Below are 26,317 nucleotides of genomic sequence, written 5' to 3'. Positions count from 1 at the left end.
CAAAGGAAGAAGACGCTGCCAGAGTGTCAGTAAAGGAAGATGTTGCAGAGATACTGGATTGGCTAAAAATTCATAAAGAGGAGGTAATCGAAAGGCTAGCTGTACTTCAAGTAGATACGTCATCTGGTCCGGATGGGATGCATCCTTGGTTGCTGAGGGAAGTAACGGTGCAAATAATGGTACTGGCCATAATCTTCCAAACATCCTTAGATATGGGGGTGATGCCAGAGGACTGGAGAATTGAAAATGTTACACCCCTGTTCAAGAACGGGTGAAAGAAAAAATCCAGCAACTACTGACCAGTCAGTTTACACTCGGTAGTGGAGAAAGTTCTAGCAACGATAATCCGGGATAGAATTAGCAGTCACTTGGACAAGGATTAGGGAAAGCCAGCACAGACTTGTTAAAGGCAAATCGTGTTTAATTAACTTGATACAGTTTTTTGATGAGGTAACAGAGAGTAGATGAGGGCAATGCAGTTAATGCGGTGTGTATGGACTTCTAAAAAGCGTCAGATAAAGTGCCGCATAATGAGTTTGTCATCAAGATTGAAGCCCATGGAATAAAAGGGTCAGTGGCAGCATGGATACAGAATTGGCTAAATTACAGGAAACAGTGTGTAGTAGTGAACGGTTGTTTTTCGGAATGGAGGGAAGTATACCGTGGTTTTCCCCAGGTGTCAGTGCTGGGACCAATGCTTTACTTGATATACATTAATGACTTGGACTGGGGTATACAGGGCACAATTTCCAAATTCTTGCAAGCAAAATGCTCCACTTCACTGTCATCTGCATTAAAATTCATTGACAAATTACACACCCATTTTGCAAGTTTATTAATGTATTTTGCATTTGTTCGCAATCTTCATCAATATTATGTAAACTCCACCCCACCCCACCAATCTGGTGTCATCTGTAAATTTTGAAATTGTACTTCCGATTCCTGAGTCCAATTCGTTGATGTGAATTGTGAATAGTGGTCCCAGAACCAATCCTTGTGGGGCACCACTTTCCACCTTATACAGTGTGAGTAGCTATAATTAACCCCACTCTCTGTTTTAGAGCAGTAGTCAAGAGAAACTTCTTTACATAGGGAGTTGTCAGTCTGTGGAATTCACTTCCACGGTTATTGTTTGGGGCACAGAGTTCTGTAATGACAAGTGGTTCTCATGTTTTTATCCAAGACAGGCCTCAGCCCAGTCATATCCTCCAAATGTTGGTGCAATAGTTCAAGCTCAGAGGTGCCAGGTATCGGGAGCAGCAGTAGCTTTAAATAAAATCTAAATGTAAGTAAATACCAATACAGTTCATCTTCATCTATTTCTAGTTTAATAACTTTTGCTGAATGTGGCCCAGGCCAAGTGCCAGGATATCGGATCAGGTTCACCATAGGAAATGAGTTCGACATCCCTGAGATAGACAATGTGAACCGGATTACCCTCATCCACTAACCCAGCAACTTCTTCAAAAACTCAAGCAAGTTTGTAAGACAGCATTTTCTTTCCCGGAAGCCGTGTTGAGTATCTCAAATGGCTCCGTTTCTTTCCCCGTGATCATAAACTGCATCTCTTAGGATCCCTTCAAGCATCTTCCATCTGATCAAGGTCACACTGATGGGCCTATCATTCCCCGGCTCTGATTAGTCCCCTTAAATGAAATTGGAAACTACGTGAGCTACCTTCCAATCTCAGGGAACAATCCCTGACTCTATTGAGCTGTTGAAGATACAGGCAATGGGCTCACAGAGCACCCGTCCCATCTCTTTAAACACCCGGGGGTGGATATCATCTGGACCTGGAGCACAATGCATTTTGAGAGTTCATATTTTATCCAAAGTGACATCCCATTCTATTTTCATATTCATGATGTTATTGTTGATAGCACATCCTACAGCTGGAATCTGAGCATCATCCACAGGAGTGTAGACTGATGTGAAATTATCATTCAACAGCTCTGCTGCAGCCCGGGAATCTGTCCTGAACTGTCTTTCGGTGGCCCTAAAGCATCTTTAATGGTCTTCTGAATCCTGATGTAGCTGAAAAGACATTTGCTATTATTCTCAGAATTGTGCACCATCTTCTTTTCCAAATATCTCTTAGATTCTCTAATGGCTGCTTTTGTCTCCCTCGATTGTGGGTGATATTTGACCCAATTCTCCGGTGAACTGAATTCATCCTGATCCGATCGGGGTTAAATGTAAGGCAGTTCGGGGAGTCAGGAATCATTCACCGCTAGACCCACACTGACAGGTAAAACCCCAGGCGGTTCCTTAGTAAGGATTCCTCTGGTACCTCAGCGCATGTTTATCAGCTATCTTACAGTCCACTCCTGGAGGCCCCACTCTTGAGCTTGCAACCTTCAGCAGGGTCAGTGGTGGAGTTCCGCAGTGGGAGTGATCCCAGAGTAACTGTCGGGATCGCCCCCGCCCTGTGGATCGTCCGGGTCGTGTTTTTTTAGTGATCCTGGTGTTTAACACACACACATCAATAAAACAGGGAATTCTGGAAACACACTTTATCTGGAGATCGAATGACTGTTGTATAATTGTACCAACAGTTAACAGGCTCCTGTGAACTCCTCCCTCTGCTATTTTGATGGAGAATTTAACTCATTTATTTTTAACGGGATTATTTTAAATGAGTTAACGCCTGCCTTAAATGGTGGACTCAAGACTGTCACTCAAACAGTTTAAATCTTCATAGAAAAATTACCATAGTCATTTTTAAACTGGACGCCACACAGTGACTTTTCTGTCATTGAAGAGAGACGAGAAAGACCAACGTACCGTTTGCCCCTCTCAGTGTGGCCCTGAAGGACTGTTTCAAGGCTGATGTTCTGTTCCCACCGGACGATCCTCCCCCCAGATTGTCCTTTCTGAGATCCACTCAGGTGATACTAAACACTCAGGTGGGAAATACCAAAATCTACAACAAGGCGTTTGAAACAAAGCTGATATATTTAACAGATATCCAGAATATTAAAATCCAGCCCAGTTATAGGGGTTATCAACATCAGCAGAAACAAACCCCATCTGTCAGAATGAACATGGTTCAGTCCTGGATGGGATTAAAAGCAGAATCCAATCCCTTCAGTCATATGTGAACTCGCTGGTGTCTCAGTACGTGTGATGACTGAGTGAATCCCTTCCCACACACGGAGCAGGTGAAAGGTCTCTCCCCAATGGGCGTGCTTTGATGTGTCATCAGTTCATTTCTGCTTTTAAAGATCTTCTCACAGTCATCGTAAAGCAACCACCGCCCGAGCTTGAAGAGCAGCGTGAGCCTTGTCTGTCTGACTGATCGAAGACCTTTTTACATGAAATTGAGGGCGATTTGAACTGTTGCTGCTCAAAGGCACTCCCTGCTGGCGAGCAGAGGGAAATAGCCGTGCTCTGGCAGACACAGAAAGCTTTAAGGTTTGAGAAAGGAAAAGTGGTGTCCTGTGACTCAGTGGTAACATGTTAATCTGTAAGGTGCCTGCAAAGTTCAGAGAGCGACCTTGAGGTAATTGCTGCTTATTACAAAAGCGCACTCACTCCTTCGAGCTGGAATTGAACCAGCGACTGAAGGATGATTTTACTTTGGTTTCATTTAGTAAAGTCCTCCACTCTACTAACGAGCTGTCGAAGGGATATAAAGTGCTGTCTTTGGTGATTGTTCACCGTGCGCCTGTTGACACGTTCAGACTCATGGAGTCCGGTGCTGATCGAAGACTTCTTTTGCTTGAAAGCGAGAGCTGAATGTTTTGAAGTATTGCTGCTCAAAATCACTCCCTACTGGTGAGCAGAGGCAAAACAGCCTTGTTTGGGCAGACACAGAAAGTTTTACGTTTTGAGAAAGGAAAAGAGGCGTCCTGTGCCTTCATGGCAACATGTTAATCTGTAAATTGCGTGTAAAGTTCAGAGAGCGACCTTGAACTAATTGCTGCTTATTGCAAAAACACGCCTACTCCTTCGAGCCCGAATTGAACAAATGACGTAAGGATGACTACATCGTATTTTCCACGACAGTCTTGTTGCTCAACCAGCTGAGATATCGATCGGAAGTGGCAAAAATGTTTCACTTTGGTGATTGTTCACCTTGCACCTTGGACACACCCGGAATCATGGATCCCAGTGCTCATGACTGAGGCTGACTCGGTACCTGCTCATACCGCAGCGCTGTTGGAGTGTGAGCTGCTCTGTGTTCTCCACAGCCTGGGCCAGTGACACAATGAATAATGGGACTGATTATTGATCTGGAGATTGTGGGTTCAAGTTTACGGAGGGTGTAAAGTGGAAGGCCGGGCCTGGAGAGCACTGGAGAAGTAGAGTCTAGAGGTAAACAAAGGCATTGATGAGGGTTTCAGCAGCAGAACTTCATTCTGGCATTTGGGATTTGTTTCTGATGATGTTAATAACCGCTATAACTGGGCTGAAACTCAATATTCTGTTTATATGTCAAATAAATCAACTTTGTTTCAAACAGAATGGTTCAATTACTTGATGAATTCAAGATAAGTGACTAATTGATGTCCTAATTATCGATTATTATGCCTTTTCTCCTTTCTCACTGTAAATTATTTCAGTTCTCATATCTTCAATTACTCAAATGACCAAGTCCCAGCTCCTCGGTCCTTCCCTAGTGTCTCTCCCAGCCTTGGGATCCAGGGAAGGTATCAGTAATGTACCCGGGATCACAAAACACAAAACCTAGTCTGTGAATCACTTTCAGCTATGGGACTTATCCTGTGTCCCACAGCATGTCTCTCACCTTCAATGAGTGAAAAGAGCATCAGGCCTCTGAATCTCGGCTTAAATTTAAATCCACTCTGCAAATGTATTTAACAAAATACGAACAAGTAAACACATCACGGCCCAATAATCCAGCACTAAATTCAAAGGAGTAATCTGTTCGCAAACTCTTTGAGTGGGCAGAATAAAGAAAAATCCCAACTCTAAGATCCCCTCGAATCCTTTGCAAATTCCTTACAAATCTTGACAATAATCAACAAGTCTAATTGAATGTTGACCTTTATCTTGAGTGGGTTTGGAATACAGAAGTGATGCTTCAGTTGGAAAGCACCTTGGTCAGACCCCACCTGGAGAACTGGGCACCGAACCGAGGGAGAGATCAATCGGCCTTGGGAAAGATACAGTGCAGATTCACCAGAAGGATGCCGGGGATAAAAGGGTTAAATTATGAGGATAGGTTGCATAAACTTAGTTTTTATTCAAATGAGTTTAGAACATTGAGGTGTGATCTCATCGAGATGTTTAAAATAGTAAAGGGATTTAATAAGGTAGATACAGAGAAATGATTTCTTCTGGAGGGGGAATCCAGAACAATAGGGCGTAGGAAATAGAAGCGGGTGATACGGCCCCTCGAGCCTGCTCTACCATTCAGTAAGAACATGGCTGATTTTCTACCTTAACTCCAATTTCCTGCCCGATTCCTTGATTCCATCATTGTCCAAAAAACTCTCGATCTCATTCTTGAATATACTCAATGACTGAGCATCCACAGCCCTCTGGGGTAGAGAATTCCAAATGTTCACAACCCTCTGAGTGAAGAAATGTTTCTTCATTTCAGTGCTAAATGGCCGATCCCTTATCCTGAGACTATGCCCCTTAGTTCTAGAATCTCCAGCCAGGGGAAACAACCACTCAGCATCGACCCTGTCAAACCCTCTAAGAAATTTAGACGTTTCAATGAGATCACCTCTCATTCTTCTAAACTGCAGGGAATATAGGCCCATTTTGCTCAATCTCTCCTCATACAACAATGCTCTCATTGCCGGAATCAATCTAGTGAACCTTCGTTACACCCCCTCGAAGGGAAGTATATCCTTCCTCAGGTAAGGAGATCAAAACTGTACACAGTACTCTGGGTGAGTTCTCACCAAAGCCCTATATAATTGCAGCACGTCTTCCTTACTCTGATACTCCAATCTCCTTGCAATAAAGGCCAACATACCATTTGCTTTCCTAATTGTTTGCTGCACCTGCATATTAACTTTCTGTGATCCGTGCACAAGGACACCCAAATGCCTCCGATCATCAACATTTCTAAGTCTCTCACCTTTTAAAAAATGTTCTGCTTTTCTATTCTTCCTACCAAAGTGAATAATTTCACATTTCTGCAGAGTACTCCATCTGCCAACTTCTTGATAATCTTAAAATTAGAGCTAAGTCATTTATGAGCAAAATAAGGCTGCAGTTTTTCACACAAAGTGTGGTGGAAATCTCAAACTCACTTCCCCGAAAGGCTGTTGATGCTGGGGGTAATGGAAATTTTCAATATTGAGATTGATAGATTTGTGTTGTGTGAGCGTTGAAAGGGATATGGAGCAAAGGCGAGTAAATGGAGTTGTGGTACAGATTAGTCCTGATCCAATTGAATGGCGAAAAGGCCAATTCCATTTCCTGAACCCAGTCACTGACACCAATCACCTCCAGTCTAATTTAAAAAAAACCTACAGTCACTGAAACCTACCTCCTCCTGTCTAATATAAACCAACCCCAAAGCCACTGACACCAATCTCCTCCTGTCAGACACAAACCAACCCCACAGCCACCGATACCAATCTCCACCTGCTTGTTGTAAAACAATCCAAGTTACTGAAATCAATCTCCTCACCTCTGAACTAAACCAACCCCACAATCACTGAAACCAATCTCCTCACCTCTGATTTTAACCAACCCCACAGTCACTGATACCATTCTCTTCCAGTCTGATATAACCCAACCCCACAGTTACTGACATCAATCTCATCCACCCTGATATAAACCAACCCCACAGTCATTGATACCAATCTCCTCCAGTCTGATATAAACCAACCCCACAGTCACTGATACCAATCTCCTCCTGTCTGATATAAACCAACCCCACAGTCACCGACTTCAATCTCATCCACCCTGATATGAACCAACCCCACTGTCATAGACATCAGTCTCATCCTGTCTGATAAAAACCAACCCCACAGTCACTGATACCAATCCCCTCCATTCTGATATAATCCAAGCCCACAGACACAGACACGAATGTTATCCTGTCTGATATAAACCAACTCCATACTGAATGACACAAATCTCACTGAATGGTGGAACAGGGTTGAGGCGCTGAATGGCCTACTCCTGTTCCTAATGTTCCTATGGCACACTTGAAGTTTCTAACATTCCTCTTCACAGTTCTTAATGCTCCCTATGTTGGTGGTGTCAGGAAAAGTTGATTTTCTTCCCTTGGACCCAAGCTCAGGTCATTGCTCTGTATTGAGAAGAGCAATAGACCCAACACTGCCCCTGGGGGACACCACAGTCTGAAAAAACATCCATTAACCACTACTCTGCCCTTTATCCAAGTTCCCATCCACACTGATCCACTCCCTTTAATACCGTGAGCTTTAATATTTCAACAATCCTCCTGTCCGGCATCTTATCAAACACTTTTAAACAACCCATCTTCACAACATCCATTGCATTTTATCACTACACTGTGTTATTTCCTCCAATAATCCCTGCTGTCTTTCCTGAATTAATCCATTTCATCACTACACTGTGTTATTTCCTCCAATAATCCCTGCTGTCTGTCCTGAATTAATCCATTTCATCATTACACTGTGTTATTTCCTCCAATAATCCCTCCTGTCTGTCCTGAATTAAAGGTCCAGTTTTTCCCCTCGATTTTGACATCAATCAGGTTTAAAAATGATGCAGAGTTTCAGCCAATGAGGGAGATCCGGGCTCAGCCCCGCCCACTCGCTGCCGCAAGTCCCGCCCCTCACACACTCCCATTGGTTGGGGGACCAACCGCCCGCTCGGTCCCCCAGTCCCACTCCGCTCCTCCTATTGGTCCGGAGCTCCCGTCAATCATCCGGGCAGTGTGAGCTGAGCATGCGCGGCGGTCGGGGCTTGAGGCACAGATCTCTCAGCAACAGGTGAGAGATGGGCGGGGGGAGCGGGTTAATAAACCCCGGGGGAGTGGGGGGGTTCACAAACCCCGAGTGCGGCCCCGGGCCCGAATATCAAACAGTGAACATTCTCCTCTCTCTCTCTGCACTCCGGGGGCTCCGGTTCAGATCAGACCCGAAACTCAAAACACGGCCCGCGGCTTCCGAGCATGCGCAGTGTCAGCGTCAAACCTCGTGACTCATCGAATGATGGAGCGTCTGGAAATGAAGGAGAAATGGTGATCGCTCAGGGAGCGTCTGTAAATGAAGGAGAAATGGTGATCGGTCAGGGAGCGTCTGTAAATGAAGGAGGAATCGAGATCGGTTAGGGAGCGTCTGTTAAGTGAAGGAGAAATGGTGATCGGTCAGGGAGCGTCTGTAAGTGAAGGAGAAATGGTGATCGGTCAGGTAGTGTCTGCAAATGAAGGAGAAATGGTGATAATTCAGGGAGCACCTGTAAATGAAGGAGAAATGTTGTTCGGTCGGGGAGCGTCTGTAAATGAAGGAGAAATGGTGATCGCTCAGGGAGAGTCTGTAATTGAAGGACAAATGGTGATTGGTCAGGGAACGTCTGTAAATGAAGGAGAAATGGTGATCAGCCAAGGAGCATCAGTCAATCAAGGGGAAGTGTTGATCGGCCAGGGAGCGTCTGGAATGACGGAGAAATGGTGATCTCTCAGGGAGCATCTGTAAATGAAGGAGAAATGGTGATCAGTCAGGGAACATCTGTTGATAAAGGACAAATCGTGATCGGTCAGGGAGCTACTCCAACCCTCTTGCAATAAGTTCCAACATTCCATTTGTTTTCCTGATTGCTCGCTGTACCTGCAAGTTAACTTTCAGTGTTTCTTATACGAGGACACCCAAATCTCTCTGAACACCAACATTTCATAGTTTCTCACCATTTAAAAAGTATTCTGTTTTTCTATTCTTCCGACCAAAGTGAACAACCTCACATTTCCCTACATAATACTCCATCTGCCACCTTCTTACCCGCTAACTTAACCTGTCCATATCCCTTTGCAGACTCTTTGTGTCCTCCTCACAGCTTATTTTCCCACTTCGCTTTGTATCGTCAGCAAACTTGGATACATTACACCTGGTTCCATCATCTAAGTCATTGATATATAGTTTAAGTAGCTGAGGCCCAAGCACTGATCCTTGCGGCACCCCACTGGTTACACTTCCAGGTCATTAATATATCTCAAAAAAGAGTCACGGTCCGAATACCAAGCCCTGTGGAACATCACTGTACACTTCCTTCCAGTCTGTAAAACAACGGTTCACCACTTATCTCCACGTTCTGTCTCTCAGCCAATTTTGTATCCATGCTGCCATGGGCTTCAATTTTACCAACAGTTCCATTCGGTGGTACTTTACCAAACGCCTTTTAAATGTCCATGCACACAATATCGAGTGCACTACTCTCATCAACCCTCTCCGTTATTTCATTTAAGAACTCAATCATATTAGTCAGACATGATTTAACTTTTAACAAATCTATATTGGCTGTCATTTATTAACTCACATTCTTCCAAGTGAGAATGAATTTGTCCTGGATTCTGGTCTCTAGAAGTTTCCCACCACCGACATTCGGCTGACTGGCCTGTAATTGCCGGGTTTATCCCTCTCCCACATTTATGAACAGGGGTGTGACACTTGCAATCCTCCAGTCCTCAGACACCACCCCCATATCCGAGGAGGATTGGAAGATTGTGGTCAGAGCCTCTGCTATCTACACCCTTACATCCCTCAGTAATCCAGGAGGCATCCCATCTGGACCAAAATACTTTTTTACTTTGAGCACTGCCAATCTTTTAAGTACCTCCTCTTTATCTATTTTTATCATTTCCAATATCAGTACTACCTCCTCCTTTACTGCTACAATGGCAGAATCCTCTTCTCTTGTGAAGACGGATGTAAAGTACTCATTTAGTACCTCAGCCATGCCCTCTGCCTCCACAAGAAGATCTCCTTTTTTGTCCCTAATCGACCCCACCCTTCCTCTGACTCCCCTTTTACTATTTTTATGTTTATAAAAGACTTTTGGATTCCATTTTATGTTAACCACCAATCTATTCTCATACTCCCTCTTTGCACCTCTTATTCCCTTTTTTAGATATCTGTACTTTCTTTATTCAGCCTGGTTCACGACTATATTATGAACCTTACATTCGTCATAAGCCTCCTTTTTCTTTTTCATTTTATTCTCTATCTCTTTATTCATACAGGGAGCTCTAGCTTTGGATGCCCTTCCTTTCTCTCCCGTAGCGATCTGTCCACTCTGGACCCGAACCAACTCCTCCTTCAAGGTCTCCCATTGTTCAATTACTGTTCTGCCTTCCAATTATTGATTGCAATCCACCTGGACACGATCCCTTTTTAACTCACTGGAATTAGCCCTCCTCCAGTTAAGTATTTTCACATTTGTTTGTTCCTTGTCCTTTTCAATAACTATTCTAAACCTAATGAGATTATGATCACTGCTGCCCCACTGAAACATGCTCCAGCTGCCCCATTTCATTCTCGATACCGACCCCACTGCTGTACTCACATTCACTCTCTCACGCACTCTCACATTCACTCTCTCACATTCACTCTCTCACATTCATTCTCTCACAATCATTATCCCTCATTCACTCCCTCATACGCTCTCACCTTTTCACTCATGGTTTAGGACCAATGAAAGATGATGCGATGGGTTTGGATTTCTGCACAGGGAGGAGGGAGAGTGTGTGGGATGGGTGATTTACAGCTTTGGGGAACAAGAGAGGAAAGAATGTTCCATATCAACATGAATTGTCTGTTCTGAATTTCTATCCTGTATTTACAGTGATGACTTTTATAAAATCTTTTTACAGAGTAATAGAAGGGGAGGATTTGCAGGCAGGAAACTCAAACCAAAGATCACGTCAAGATCTGACAGAGTCATTTGATTCATCAGGACCTGAATATCATCGGCCTTTGAATGTGGAAGGAGAAATGAGTGTCTGTTCCGTCTCTGGGAGAAGATTTCAAACAGCAGTGTGAGTGGAAAAGCACCGAGACACACACCCGAGTGAGAGTGTTCCAGTGCACTGACTGTGGAAAGAGCATTAACCAGTTACACAGCCTGAAAACACATCACACCATTCACAGAGGGGAGAAACTGAACACGTGTTCTGTGTGTGGACGAGGCTTCCACTGATCGCCCAACCTGGAGAGACACAAGGACACCCACACCAATGAGAAACCGTGGAAATGTGGGGACTGTGGGAAGGGATTCAATTACCCGTCACAGCTGGAAATTCATCGACACAGTCACACTGGGGAGAGGCCGTTCACCTGCTCCGTGTGTGGGAAGGGATTCGTTCAGTCATATGATCTTCTGATACGCCAGCGCACTCACACTGGAGAGAGACCATTCTCCTGCTCTGTGTGTGAGAAGTTATTCATTTGGTCTTCCAACCTGCGAGACACCAGCAAGTTCATTCTGATAACAGACCTTTCAATTGTTCTGACTGTGAGAAGAGGTTTAAAGCAAATGTCATTTGCTGGAACACCAACGCACTCACACTGGGGTGAGGCCGTTCATCTGCTCTGCGTGTGGGAAGGGATTCATTCGGCCATCCACCTTGTTGACAAACCAGCGAGTTTACTCTGATGAGAGACCTTTTAAATGCTCTGGCTGTGGAAACAGCTTTTAAAGCACAAACAAACTGCTGATAAACCAACGCACTCACACTGGGGAGAGGCCGTTTAACTGCTCCGTGTATGGAAAGGATTCACTCGGTCATTACAACTTCTGACGCACTGGAGAGTTCACTCTGTTGAGAGACCTTTTAAATATTCTGACTGTGAGAAGAGATTTAAAAGTACAAACGAACTGTTGGAAGATCAACGCACTCACACAGGGGAGAGATCGTTCATCTGCTCCGTGAATGGGAAGAGATTCACTCGATCATCCCACCTTCTGTCACACGAGCGAGTTCACACTGGGCAGAGGCCGTTTACCTGCTCCGTGTGTAGGAAGGGATTCACCCGGTCATCACACCTTCTGTCACACGAGCGGGTTCACACTAATGAGAGACCGTTTAAATGTTCTGACTGTGAGAAGTGGTTTAAAGGCAGAAACGAACTGTGGAGTCTTGAATGTAGGGCATGATTGGCAAATTTTCAGACGACACAAAAAATGGCCGTGCAGTTGATAGTGAAGTGGATAGCTGTGGACTCCAAGAAGATAACAATGGTTTGGTGGAGTGGGCAGAAAAGTGGCAAATGGAGTTCAACCCGAAGAAGTGTGAAGTAATGCATTTAGGGAGGGCAGCAGTAAAAAGGAATAGGCAGTAAACGGGAATATATTGAGAGGGGTAGATGAAGTGAGAGACCTTGGAGTGCATGTGCTCAGGCCACTGAAGGTGGCATGACAGCTCGATAAGGTTGTGAAGAAGGCATACGGAATGCTTTCCGTTATTATCCGAGGTATAGAATACAAAAGCAGGGATGTAATGATGGAACTGCAAAAACGCTGGTCAGGCCACAGCTGGAGCATTGTGCACAGTTCTGGTCATCACATTACAGGAAGGACGTAATTGCTCTGGAGAGAGTGCAGAGAAGCTTTACAAGTATGTTGCCAGAGCTTGAAAATTGCAGCTACGAGGAGAGAATGGATAGGCTGGGATTGTTTTTCTTGGAGGAGAGGAGGCTGAGGGGAGAATTGATTGTGATGAACAAAGTTATGAAGGATCGAAATAGAATAGACAGGAAGTAGCTGTTCCCCCAGCGGAGAGTTCGAGAACGAGAGGACATAGATTTAAGCTGATTGCCGGAAGGATTCGAGGGGACATGCGGAAAAAAAATCGCAGAGGGTGGTGAGTGTATGGAATTCGCTGCCCGAAATGGTGGTAGAGGCAGGGACCCTCAGCTCTTTAAAAAGTACCTGGACCTGCACCTACAGTACTGTAAGCTGCAGGGATATGGACCGGGTACTGGAAGGTGGGATGAAAATGGGCACCTGGTTGTTCTTCGAGCCGGCGCGGACAGGATGGGCCGAATGTCCCCCTTCTCTGCTATATCTTTTCTATGGTTCTCTGGAAATGAGGGAAGGGGGGTGGATAGCTGACGAATTAGTGGACGGTTCGTTCGGTTGGTTTCACTTTTCCATTGGCGGATATTGTCTTCTTGTTCGGAGTGGACGGGTGGAGGAGATCTCGTCACCTCAGACAGCTGGAACAGCCCAGGCTCACTACTGCACAGGATGGGTTTTGCAGCAAAACCTCGGCCAGGCAATGGGGGTGTGGATTAAATACGATTCACCCTCCCTTTTTAGGTCTTGTTGTGTCTTATTTCCTCCCCCTACCCCTCTTCAAACTCTTCCTAGATCTTTTCTTTTCAATGCTAAGCAAAAAAGTCCAAGAGAATATATAGAAAATTGCCCCAAACGCAGACCTCTTCTTCCACCTTCTGTGATCTGTTTCTTGATAAAACCACCCCCATGCAATCGAGGTTGGGATGAATCTGAATGAGTCAGTCAATCTCCCTCCTTCCAGGTAGATGTAGTTTGCCTTTATCCTTTCTCTTCCCTCTCCCCTCTCCTCCAACCTTGAGAGGAAAAAGGCGGATCTCCTTAAACCCATCTCTTTGACTGAGATTTTGATCACCCCTCCTAATATCTCCTTCCTTGGCTTATCTTTTTCCTCGCCCCACCCTGAAGCCCCTCAGGATGTTTTTTTTTTCCACATTTAGCGCGTTGTATTATACAAGTTGTTGTTGCTGTTGTATTAACTAGGCCTGAATATTAAAATATTGAATAATAAAAATGGTACTGGGAAATTCGGAGTTACCTTAGTACTGTAATATTAATAGAATATAGTTCATCGATTGAAATATATTTCTAAAACTTTAATTAGCCTCCCCCTCAGCTTTCTTCCATATTCTCTAATTTATCCATTTATCTTTTTAATCTTGTTTTTTTGTGTCTGTCCCATCCATTTCAGGCCACATTGCTTAAAATCTCTACCCAACTGTTTGCTTCAGCTGAGCAATCAATGAGCTGATTGCCAGCTTTCAAAAAGAGCTGTGATTGGTGGGGATGATTTCATTGTTTGATATCAGAATGGGTTGCTGTGCGCTCGCTGAACTGCGAGGGTAAAGAAGGGTTAGTCCAGGGAAGGACGGTGGTTCAGGATGTGTAACGCAGATATAAGCCGAGAATAAGTACTGGGAAACTTTGCTCAATTTAGGTTTGGGTGTTGAAGAAAAAGTTTCAGGCCTCTTGCTCCCCCCTCAAAATAATACCATTGAGATTCGGTGTTGGAGCAACTTCCTTGCTTTTGTATTAATAAAGCCCAGTGTCCCATATGTTTTTTAACAGCCTTCTCAACTTGTCCTTCCACCTTCAAAGATTAGTCCACTACTGCTCCAAGTCTCTCTTTTCCTGCACCACTTCAAAATTGTCCCATTTAGTAGATATTTCCTTTCCTCATTGCCCCGACCAAAATGCATCACTTCTCACTTCTCCATGTCCAATTTCAGCTGCTATCTGTCCGCTCATTTCCCCAGTCTGTCGATGTCCTCCTGAATCTGTTACTATCCTCGACGTTGTTTACTACATTTCCGAGTTTCGTATTCTGCAAACTTTGAACAGATTCGGAAAATAGAAGTGCATGGGATTAAAGGGACGTGGTTATTTGAGCACATTATTGGCTAAGGGATAAGGTGCGCACAGTAACAGTGAACGGATGTTGATCTGACTGGAGAGAAGCAGTGGGGTCACCCAAGCATCAGTATTCGGATAATTGCTTTTCTTGTTATATAGAAATAACCTGCACTTATGTTTCAGTCGGACAATTTTGAAGTTTGCGTGTAACACAAAACTTGGCAACGTAGTACATAGTGAGGAGGATAGTAGCAGACATCATGAGGAGACAGACAGACTGGTGAAATGGGCAGACACATGGGAGATGCAATTTAATGAGTGTGAAGTGATGCACTTTGGGAGTAATAACATGGCGAGGCAGTATAATCAAAATGGGACTATATTGAGTGGGAACAAGAGCAGAGGGACAGGAGTCGGGAATATTCCAAATCTATGAAGGTCTGAGGGCAAGTTGATAAGGCAGTTAAGAAAGCGTATGGGATTTTTGGCTTTATAACTAGAGGCAGACAGTAAAAAACAAGGAAGTCAAGCTAAACCTTTATAAATCACTGGTTAGGCCTCAGTTGGAGTATTGCGTCCAATTCTGGGCACCTCACTTTCGGACGGATGTTAAGGCCTTGGAGAGAGTAGAGAGGAGTACAGACTAGTCAAGCTGGGGTTGTTCTCTTTGGAGCAGAGAAGGTTAAAGTGGAGACAAAACAAAGGCATTCAAAATGATGAAGGACCTTGATAGAGCAAGTAGGTAGGAGCTGTTTCCTGTGGCAAGTGGGTCAGTAAAAAATGTCAAAGATTTCAAAAAATTGGCAAAAGAACTAGAGGGGAAAAGAGGAGAATTTTATCACCAGCTGAAAGGGCGATGGAAACAGTTGCCGGAGGATGTTTGAAAAGGCAATTGGACATGTAGTACAAGCCAACTAAATTGCTGGGTTAGGGTTGCGGATGTAAATTAGAAGGCTCATTCAATGAACAGGCACAGGAACGAAGACGCCGAATGGCCTTCAGCTCTGCTGTTAGAATCTAAGATTCCATTAGTCTATGATCACCTCTACACCCGCCCCATTAACACACTGATCACAGACACCGACAGTCCTGGGATCACCTCTATCTCATGCCCCCTTAACACACTGATCGCAGACACATACAGTCCCGGGTTCTCCTCTACCTCCCGTCCCATTAACACACTGGTCACCGACACCTACAGTCCCGGGATTACCTCTATACCCGCCCCATTAACACACTTATCACCGACACCTACAGTCCCGGGATCTCCTCCACACCCGCCCCATTAACACACTGATCACCGACACCAAAACTCCCGGGATGTCCTCTACCTCACGACCCATTAACACACTGATCACCGGCACCAACAGTCCCGGGATCTCCTCTACCTCCCGCCCTTTCACACACTGATCACCGACACCTACAGTCCTGGGATCTCCTCTACCTCCCGCCCCATTAACACACTGATCACCGACAACTACAGTCCTGGGATCTCCTCTACCTCCCGCCCCATTAACACACTGATCACAGACACCTACAGTCCTGGGATCTCCTCTACCTCCCGCCCCATTAACACACTGATCATCGACACCTACAGTCCCGGGATCTACTCTACCTCCCGCCCCATTAACACACTGATCACAGACACCTACAGTCCCGGGATCTACTCTACCTCCCGCCCCATTAACACACTGATCACCGACACCTACAGTCCTGGGATCTCCTCTACCTCCCGCCCCATTAACAAACCGATCAGGGACACTGACAGTTCTGGGCTCTCCTCTACCAGCCCACGCCCCATTAACACACTGATCACAGTATGTAAAAATAAAATAATTAATGAAGTCAAATGTAGATCCCTTACAGTCAGAAACAGGAGAATTTATAATGGGGAGGAAGGAAATGGCAGAGCGATTAAACATATACTTTCCTTCTGTCTTCACGGAAGGGGAAACCAATAACTTCCCAGAAATGCTAGGGAACCAAGGGACGAGTGAAAAGAAGGAATTAAAGGAAATGAGTATTGTAAAAAAAAACAAGTGCTGGTGAAATTAATGAGACTGAAAGCCGATAAATCCCCAGGGCCTGATAACCTGCTTTCCAGAGTACTAAAAGATGTAGCCATGGAAATAATGGAGCATGAGTTGTCATCTTCCAAAATTCCATCGATTATGGAACAGTTCCTGCGGATTTGAGGGTGGAATATCTCACCCCACTATTTAAAAAAGGAGGGAGAGAGAAAGCGTGAACTACAGACCGGTTAGTCTAACGTCAGAATTAAGGAAAATGCTCGAGACTATTGTAAAGGATGTGATAACAGGACAGTTAAAACATGTCAACGGGATTAGACAAAGTCAACATGGATTTATGAAAGTGAAATCATGTTTGACAAACCCACTGGAGTTTTTTGAGGATATAACAGGTATAACACATAAGGGAGAACCAGTGGATGTAGTTTATTTGGATTTTCAGAAGGCCTTTGATAAAGTCCGAAATAAGAGATTAGTGTCCAAAATTAAAGCACATGGGATTGGTGGTAATATATTGGAATGGATTGATAATTGGTTAAAAGACAGGAAACAGTGAGCATGAATATATTGGTCTTTTTCGGTGTGGCAGGCAGTGACGAGTGGGGTACCACAGAAATCAGTGCTTGGACCATAGCTGTTTACAATATGTATCAATGATTTTGATGAGGGAACCAAATGTAATTTTTCCAAGATTTCTAACGACACAAAACTACGTGGGATCGTGAGTTGTGAGGAGGATGCAAAGAGGCTTCAAGGCGATTTAGACAAGTTGAGTGACTGGGCAAATATATGGCAGCTGCGGTATAATGTGGATAAAAGTGAAGGAAGTAAAAACAGAAAGGCAGAGTATTAGTGAAATGGTGATAGATTGGGAAATGTTCATGTACAAAGGGACCTGGGTGTCCTTGTACATCAGTCACTGAGAGCAAACATGCAGGTGCAGCAAGCAGTTAGGAAGGCAAATGGGATGTCGGCCTTCATTGCAAAAGGAATTGAGTATAGGAGCGAGGATGTCTTACTGCAGTTATACAGGGCCTTGGTGAGACCACACCTGGAGTAAAGTGTGTAGTGTTGGTCTCCTTACTTAAGAAAGGTTATAGTTGCCATCGAGGGAATGCAGCGAAGGTTCACCATACTGACTCTTGGGATAGCAGGACTGTCAAATGAGGAGAGAATGAGTCGACTTGGCCTGTATTCACTGGAGTTTAGAAGAATGAGAGGGGATCTCATTGAAATAGGTAAAATTCTGACAGGGCAAGGCAGACTGGATGCAGGGAGGATGTTTCCCCTGGCTGGTGGGTCCATAACGAAGGGTTACAGTCTCAGGCTACGGGGTAGGATATTTAGGACTGAGATTAGGAGAAACTTCTTCAATGTGAGGGTGGTGAACCTGTGGAATTATTTACCGCAGAAGGTTGTTGAGGCCAAGTCACTGAAAGATTTAAGAAGGAGCTGAATAGATGTCAAGACAGAAAAGGCATCAAGGTGTCTGGAGAGAGAGCGGGAAAATTGTATTTAAATAGATATTGAGATCCGCCATGATCATATTGAATGGCGCAGCAGGCTCGAAGTGCTCCCAATTTCTAAGTTTCTATGTTTCTCCCGCCCCACTCACACACCGATCACCGACATTTGCGGTCCTGTGATCTCTTCTACCTCCCTTCCCATTAACAGACTGATCACTGGGACCTACATTCACGGGATCTCCTCTGCCTCTCACTCCATTAACACATTGATCACCGACACCTACATTCATGGGATCTCCTCTGACTCCCGCCCCACTTACACACTGATCATCGACACCTACAGTGATGGCATCTCCTCTACGTCCCGCTCATTCACACGCTGGTCGCCGTCAGCTTGTGTTGCTGTTTACTTAATTACCTTTTAATTTATCCCATATGGACAAATACCTCTTGCGATAGGTGACCACATATTATTTTACAACGTGTCCTTGCATGTGATGCACACTTTGACAAGATCTGTAAAATGAGTCCATCAATAGCTTCAGGTTATAAACGTTTCAGCGATTACATAAATACCCAGTGTTTGCAGGACCACAGCCTGTCGGAATGACACAGATCTCACTCTGCAGTCTTCAGATCTTCGCACTATTTAATGAATTGAACAATCACAGTAAAGGGATATTTCACCACGTTCTTCAACTGCTCTCTGAATTTAGCCTGGGTCACGGCATAAATACAGGTGTTTGTGCAGCAACTCAGGAGCTGGAGCATAAATCCCAGTTCTTGTACAATTGGATGTAGAATTACAGACGTATAGTTCAAATACAACAATCGTCGATTAATAGAATACAACATGAACACCACCCATAACACGATAAAGTTTCCTGATATAACGAACAGTAAAATCATGGATTTCCTGCGACTCTCCATCTCTGGGTCTCTTGGACTGTCCCCACTGCTGTGACCCCGGAGTCTCCTGCGGGCTCTGCTGGCCACTAAAATGTGTCTGACCGTTAAAACATTGAGGAATACAATCAGAATAAATGGGATGCACGGGGTGAGGATATAATGAAGGAGTTCGATCACTGCCCATACCGGTGACGTTGAAACACCCGTTACTGCAATACAAAACCAAGGGCTATTGGAAAGCAGATATTGACCTTCGAACATGAAGTACCAGAAAATGTTCTTTAAACAGCTCAGCACACTCACTGTTCCTAAAACCACAGTTGCCGTTTTCTTGGTGCAATAATTAGTTTTCAGCTTCTGGCAACAAATGGCCACAAATCGATCAAAGGTGAAAGTGACGGTGAACCACACAGAACAGTCCGTGACTGCATAAAGCAGGACGCCGTGGATATTACACACGGGAATATGGTCTAGAAAAGTGAACTTTGAACGATAAATAATGGGAATCTGCCTCAATATCAGATCGATGATAACGACCAGTAGATCCGCCGCTGCCATGGACACCAGGTAGCGACTGACACATTTGGAGAGACCGCACTTTCCACGAGACAGGATCACAATTGTCAATAAATTAACTGTAAGGAAGCGAAATAAAAATGGAAATTCAAATCAAGCTGGGACCCTCTGTAAACAATAATTAAATCTCTGGAACCAACATAAATACTAGTACAGCCTGTGGATCCCCTATAATTACTAGTACAGTCTCCGGATCCCCTGTAAATAATAGTACCGTCTCTGTATCCCCTGTAATTATTAGTAAAGCCTCTGGATCCCCTATCAATATTTGTACAGTCTCTGGACCCCCTGTAATTATTAGTACCGTCTCTGGATCCCCAGTAAATATTAGTACCGTCCCTGGATCCCCGGTATATATTAGTCCAATCTCCGGATCCCCTGTACATTTTACTATCGTCCGTAGACTCTCTGCAAATATTAGTGGCATCTCGATACACCACTGTAAATACTGACACACCTCAAGGGCCCCTTAAAAACAGACTCACGCTAGGGCTCCCTGAACATAAAAACTCACTCCCAGGGACCCATTGTAAATTAACCCTCACACCTAGAAAATCCCTGTAAATATATTTAGTCTCCATGTTCCCCCTATCACTCTATTTCCCGTCCCACATTAACCCTTTAATTTTACGGTGGATATAGAGGCTTACCGGAAACTCGAACAACAGAGAGTATTGCACAGGGAATGATAAGAACAGTAATGCAGTGGAACACGGTTTATAGAATTATTAGTTAGATCTCGATACTTACCAGGAACACCGACAGCAGCGAGGAGCGGATAGTATATTAGTTGCATACTCCGAAGCATATAATATGTCCGCCCCACAAATGACATTGAACCATAATATACATACAGATATTGAAATATCCAGAATGGACTGCCCCAATCTATTGTTCTAAGATTCCGACCCTTTGCTGTAACATTCCAATCTATTGTTCTAAGATTCCGGCCCATTACTGTAACATTCCAATCTATTGTTCTAAGATTCCGACCCATTACTGAAACTTTCCAATCGATTGTTCTAAGGTTCCGACCAATTGTTTAACATTCCAATCTATTGTTCCCAGGTTCCGATCTATTCTCTGCCCCTCTGTAGAGCCATTGATCCCTATTAGTGCCGGAGGTGATGTTCCCACTGACACTATGGGATAACACATTGAAAGTAGTCACTTATTTATAGCACAGGAAAAGATTCCATTGAGACAATTAGGGTCCATGGAGACTGACATTAATGCCAGTCAATGAACAAACAGTTTCGGTTAACAACTTTACACTCAAGGAATATGACATCAAAACATATATTAATCAAATATTACACAGAAGGAAAGCCCAAAGCCCAGTTTGTTATTTTAATAAATATTTGGAATAACAGAAATTTTGAGACCCGCGGTCTGACAGAATTGAAGCTGGATTAATGCTTCTGGCTGCTGGTACAATTGTACTTGTTTGTTGAAGCTTCCTATACTGGATAGAGTTGCAAAATTATATAAAGAGCATTTTGGCAGATTTAACATTTTTGGTGTCATTTACAACAGTGCGCTGAACAAGTTGCCTGGCAGCCATGGGTGGCCTGCTGGGGCTCCCGCTGAGCATCGAAGATGACTTGGAGCACGCAGAGAGGTCACGCAGAGCAGATCAAGCTGCGAGGAGAGTGAAGAGGAGGAGGAGGTGCAGGGCACAGAGCAGGAGGCCGAAAAGGAACATTGGAACAGGAGTAGGCCATTCAGCCCTTCGTGCCTGTTCTGCCATTTGATAAGATCACGGCTGATCAGTGATCTATCTCAATATGCCTGCCTTTGGCCCATAATCCCTTAATACCTTTGGTTGCCAAAAAGCGATCTTTCTCATGAGGGCCTTCAGGGAACAATAAACATCCCTCAACATAAGCGGAGGTTGGTGCATCCGATGGCTGCAGTTCAGAAAAGAGGTCGCGACAGGGATTTGTCAGCTGCTGCAGCCACAACTGCAGCCTCAGAGCAGGGCAAGGACATCATTGCCTGTGGCTGTCAAGGTAACCGTGGCGCTGAACTTCGACGGCTCTGGATCATTTCAGGCCTCTGCTGGCGATGTTAGCAACATCTCACAGTTTGCAGTGCACTGCTGCATAAGGGAGGTCACTGAGGCACTGCACGAGCTGCGTAAAAGGTTAATCACATTCTCTCTCGACAGGGAGAAGTAGAATGAGCGAGTAGGAGGCTTTGCTCGCATTGCGTCCCCATGGTGCCATTGACTGCAAGCACATTGCCATGTGTGCTCCACATATCAACTCGGCCATCATCAAGAACAGAAAGTGGTTCCACTCGTTCACTGTAGACTTGGTGTGCGACCAAACGCGACGCATCATTCAGGTCAATGCCAGCTACCCTGGAAGCAGTCATGACGCCTTCTTTATGCGGCAGTCCAATCAGCATGGCAGGTCAACTTCTGGCTATTGGGCGATCGGATCCATCCCCTCACGAGGTGGGTCATGACTCCGGTCAGGAACACACGCACACAAGCAGAGCAGGCCTAAAAGGGAGCCATGCACCCACACAAAACGTCATCGAGCACACCGGAGGTATCCTAAAGCAACGCTTCCGCTACCTGGTCCATTCTGGTGGAGCACTCCACTGTCTATCTGGCGTGATCCTGAGATAGAGGCAGAGGAAGAGCCGGGAGAGGAGGAAGAGGAGGGCGAGGAGGAAGGGGAGGAGGAGGTTAAGGAGGCAACAGGTTGTACAGTCTCTGTCTGCCAAGGCTCTGCGTGCTCACCTTATTAATAAGTGATAACAGTAACATCAACAATGCCTGGTTGGCTGACAGGCAACAGCAAGGGCACTGGCAGAGTGGCAGGGGTGGGAGCAGGAATGCTATCGCCCGGAGAGAGAAAAGCAGGATCGACTGCCATGACACCATTGCCACTCTCTCGGAACAGCGCCTCAGCACTCCTCGTTGGAGAACAGATTGCTGGAGTTCTGTAACGCCCTGGAAGTTCCGTTCCACGGTGATACCCAGAGCCACGATAACAGCAGTCTGAGCCTGGAACGCTGCAGTCTGTAATTCTAAAGCAGCATTTTGACGTCCAGTGCAGACCTTCAGCATCGCCAGTGGCAATGGCCGCAGCGACGGCCCATCCAAGGGTGTCAGAACTTGCAGGTCTTGTTCTCCTCCAGCTCTTTCTTGCTGCCTGTCGAATTGTGCCACCTTCTCCTGCAAGATAGAGGGAAGTGTGTCAGTGAGTTTCCTGCAAAGTGTTTGGATGATGTGGCTGTTTTGATTGAATAGCTGGTAAGTGTGTGTGACCTGTGAGTTGGGGTTGTGCGGCTTGCAGCAGTGGAAATGTGTGAGGGTGAGAGGAAGTTGGACGAGTTGAGTACAGCTTGAAAGAATGTGTTGGTATTTGGGTGATGGGGGTTGTAGTGCGTGGAACGGTGTATGAGGCGAAAGGTACAGTTCATAGAATCATAGAAAGTTACGGCACAGAAGGAGGCCATTCGGCCCATCGTGTCGGTAGCTGAAGATGGGTGAAATGATCGGCAGATTCGTTGCTTGTCTTGCCGTTATTTCAATGTTACAGTGCGATAAGCAGGATAGACTCAAGCCGAGGCGCGAGCTCTTTAGGCAGTACCCCCCAAATCAGCCAAAGCGTAGTCCTGATCCGTTTATGCCACCTTTGCTCATACCTTGGACACGCCCACCGAACCGATCTTAATACACACAGACTGGTTATCATTTTCTGCCAAACAAACACCAATTGAAACCAACTGGGGTTGGAATAGTCATTTCCCCCAAAAACACTGGTCTGTCTTTGTTCACCTCAATTAGAAATGAGTTTTCTCTCATCAAACTCAATCTTGCCGCGATTGTTGTATCCTGTTTAGAGTAACGTGTGCCTTCCCTGTATTTGACTGGTCTTTGTTTCCTGGACTGTTTATCTCCGTTCATCGTTCACCAGGCAGCATGTTCAATCTTATGTATATTTTCCCCAGGCTTTGAGTAATAACCAATTTGCATCTGTGCAACAGGAAGTCAATTGTTAGCAAGGACATGGTCTCGACTTGACTTTGGTTGGGTGGCTGTTCAACTCTTTCAGTCTTCACTGTTATTCTTTCCTTCATTCATGTTACAACAGTAGGAGACGCCACTTGACATTTGACCTCACTCACCTTGACTAGTCGTGTCAAATCATTGAAGTTCTTCCTGCACTGCATCCATGTTCTTGGTGCTACACTCCTGGCATTGACCTCGTTCACTACTTCCTCCCACTGCCACTTGAGCATAAGCCTGGAGGACCTCTTGTCCAACGACCACACACCCCATACCCTCCCAGCGGATATAGGATGCCCCTTCTCCTCTCCACATCTTCCATCAGAGAATCTTTGTGCACGCTTGCTGTGCCAGGTTACCGACATTACAATAGTGACTACACTTCATTGGCTGTAAAGCGCTTTGGTATGTCCTGAGATTATGAAAAACGCTTTATAAATGAAAGTCTTTCTTTTTTTTCCTTCAGTATATTTCAGCATAGATGTACTTCCCAATCGGCTTCCACCACTTCCTGCAGCCACATGGCACCTCCCCTTTAAGAGGTGGAGGGTGCATTTAAGTAGAACGAGCCATTCCCGGTATCTGAACACCCTGCTGGTGCCTGCAGCTAATCTACAGCGGAGGTAGCACTGGCTGCACACAGCAATCATTGAAATCATCAGGCATTAAGAATGTTAGGTGCTGCCTGCATTACAACCAACGAGTGCGGGCTAATCGCACACCGCGATGCCAGCGTCCGTTTTCAGTGATTATCCAATAAAATCACCTCATTGTTTATAAACAGCTCGAGACATTTCAATCCTTCTCCAACATTGTGAGGTCTCGCCCGATGTGCTAGCTTTCCGTCTTTATAAACACCTCAGTGTATTTCACCCAGTGGCCAGAACTGTGAGGTCTCCCTTGATGTGACAGCTTTTTGTATTAAAAACACCTCAGTGTATTTCACCCAGTGTCCATAATAGTGAGGTCTGCCCTGATGTGACAGCTTTCTGTGTTTCTGAACACTTCTGTAGTAATGGCTGGAACTCCATGCACCAAGTTTCTCAGACCACGCACCGGAGGCCTTGGTGGAGGAGATGGACGCACGAAGGGGCAGACTGTACCGCAGCAGGGTGGGGGTGGGGGGTGGGGTGGGGGTGTGCAATGTGCCCACCGGACACATACTGGTCTGGGATTCAACGCCAGGAGCATTGCACCACGCACATGGATTCAGTGCAGGAAGAAGTTCAACGATTTGACACGAGTGCTCAAGGTGAGTGAATTCAACTGTCAAGTGGCGTCTCCTAACAACTGCACCGTTCACCACAACCATGACAACCACATCACACAAACATCTTGCAGGACACTCACTGGAGGAGACAGTGCTGGCCACCATTGGGCGGGCTGTCGCTGCGGCCGTGGCCACTGGCGGTGCTGGAGGCATCGACGAAGGGGTTCTCGACAATGCATCACTCAGACACCTTCTCGCTTCCCACTTCTGCCTCATCCCACAAGCTGTTCTGTCTGACACGCTGCAGATGGTGTAAGCACGCACGTCTTACGGCCTCCTCTCCCCGCACCACAACTCAACCCGTGTCCAGTTGTCATTGCAAATACCTGAGAAACAGAATCTGCCCAGTCGGAGGAGGCAGAGGAAGATGACAGTGATGATGCAGACACACCGTCACTCGATCTTATATTCCCAGCCAACAACACAGAGACTCACACTGCGCGTAGTTTAGGGGAAGCATCGGCATATGGTGAGGGACTGGGCAAAAGTGCGCAGGAGCCGGGGCAGGGGGAACGGATACCACAGGCGCCAACTCGCCGGGGGACTCTAATTCTGCTGCCGAGGAGTCAGATGAGGATTTCAATGGGCCAGGCTGCAGAAGGCGATTGCTGGGCCTGCAAAACCAATTGCTTGGTGCACTGGAAAGCCTGAACACCTCATCAAGCGGCATGGATGAATCCACCTTGAACTTGTCACAGGGCTTTGCGCAGAGCTTGGAGCCCAACCTTTCCGACACACAACGGGTTGTCACCTCCAACAGCACACCTGTGGAAACAACTATGATGCAGAGTCTGATGACCAATGTCACAGCTTCCATTGCAGCAAAAATCAATGTCAATGGTGTGTCTGCTTCATTTGGAAGCTCAGACTGTTACAGGCTCCATTCTCCAGCAGATCTCCAGGGTTGCTGAGACCCTTCCGGACTTTGGTGCGCATGACGCCATCTTGTAAAGGGTGTCGCGTACACGCAGATATCGAACGCTGGCAACATGCAAAGTAGGGAGAATATGCTTTAGATCAGTGTGCAAGGAGGATTTAAAGTGATGGACCCCATTTTGGGCGTTAACGCTCAACTCAACGAACAGTCGGAACCCCAAACATCTGAACGTGACTTGAGGGCCCCCCAGCGGCACTATTTAAAGGGACCATGCAGGATTTACAGATTAATTGCTGGATTATTGCTTCTGCCTGCTGATGCATTTGTACCATTTTTTGGAGGTCTCCTCCACTGGAATACTAGGACATGGGGACATAGCCTAACACAAAGAGCCAGCACATGCAGGAGTGAAGTTAGTAAACGCTTCTACATGCAAATGGTGGGAGACGTTTGCAACGCTCTTCTGCAAACAGCAGTTGATGCTAGCTCAATTGTGCCTTGTATATCTGTGATTGATAGATTTCTGTGAACCAAGGATATTAAGCGATATGGGGCTAAAATGGGTGCATGGAGTTAGGTCATCGGTCCACCATGATCTCA

General features: G+C 45.5%; 1 protein-coding gene across 1 annotated transcript; it reads right to left on the bottom strand.

Moving 5' to 3' along the window:
- Window positions 1–18,703: 18,703 nt before the first annotated feature.
- On the bottom strand, window positions 18,704–20,339 carry LOC137312890 (probable G-protein coupled receptor 139). Its single transcript, XM_067979269.1, has 2 exons — window positions 20,294–20,339; window positions 18,704–19,602 (listed from the first exon to the last, which is right to left on the bottom strand). Exons 1-2 carry the CDS (start codon window positions 20,337–20,339, stop codon window positions 18,704–18,706), a joined length of 945 nt encoding a protein of 314 aa, XP_067835370.1.
- Window positions 20,340–26,317: the final 5,978 nt, after the last annotated feature.

The sequence above is a fragment of the Heptranchias perlo genome, unplaced genomic scaffold (assembly GCF_035084215.1).
Source record: "Heptranchias perlo isolate sHepPer1 unplaced genomic scaffold, sHepPer1.hap1 HAP1_SCAFFOLD_44, whole genome shotgun sequence".
Lineage (NCBI taxonomy): Eukaryota > Metazoa > Chordata > Chondrichthyes > Hexanchiformes > Hexanchidae > Heptranchias > Heptranchias perlo.
Note: the sequence above shows the minus strand (reverse complement) of the source record. Positions and strands in the feature narration are given on the sequence as shown.

Excerpts from the sequence above, each read along its gene's own strand:
- LOC137312890 (XM_067979269.1), bottom strand. The coding sequence starts at position 20,339 with ATGCAACTAATATACTATCCGCTCCTCGCTGCTGTCGGTGTTCCTG. Across the intron at positions 19,603-20,293 it reads CGCTGCTGTCGGTGTTCCTG|TTAATTTATTGACAATTGTG; the intron begins GTAAGTATCGAG and ends GCTTCCTTACAG.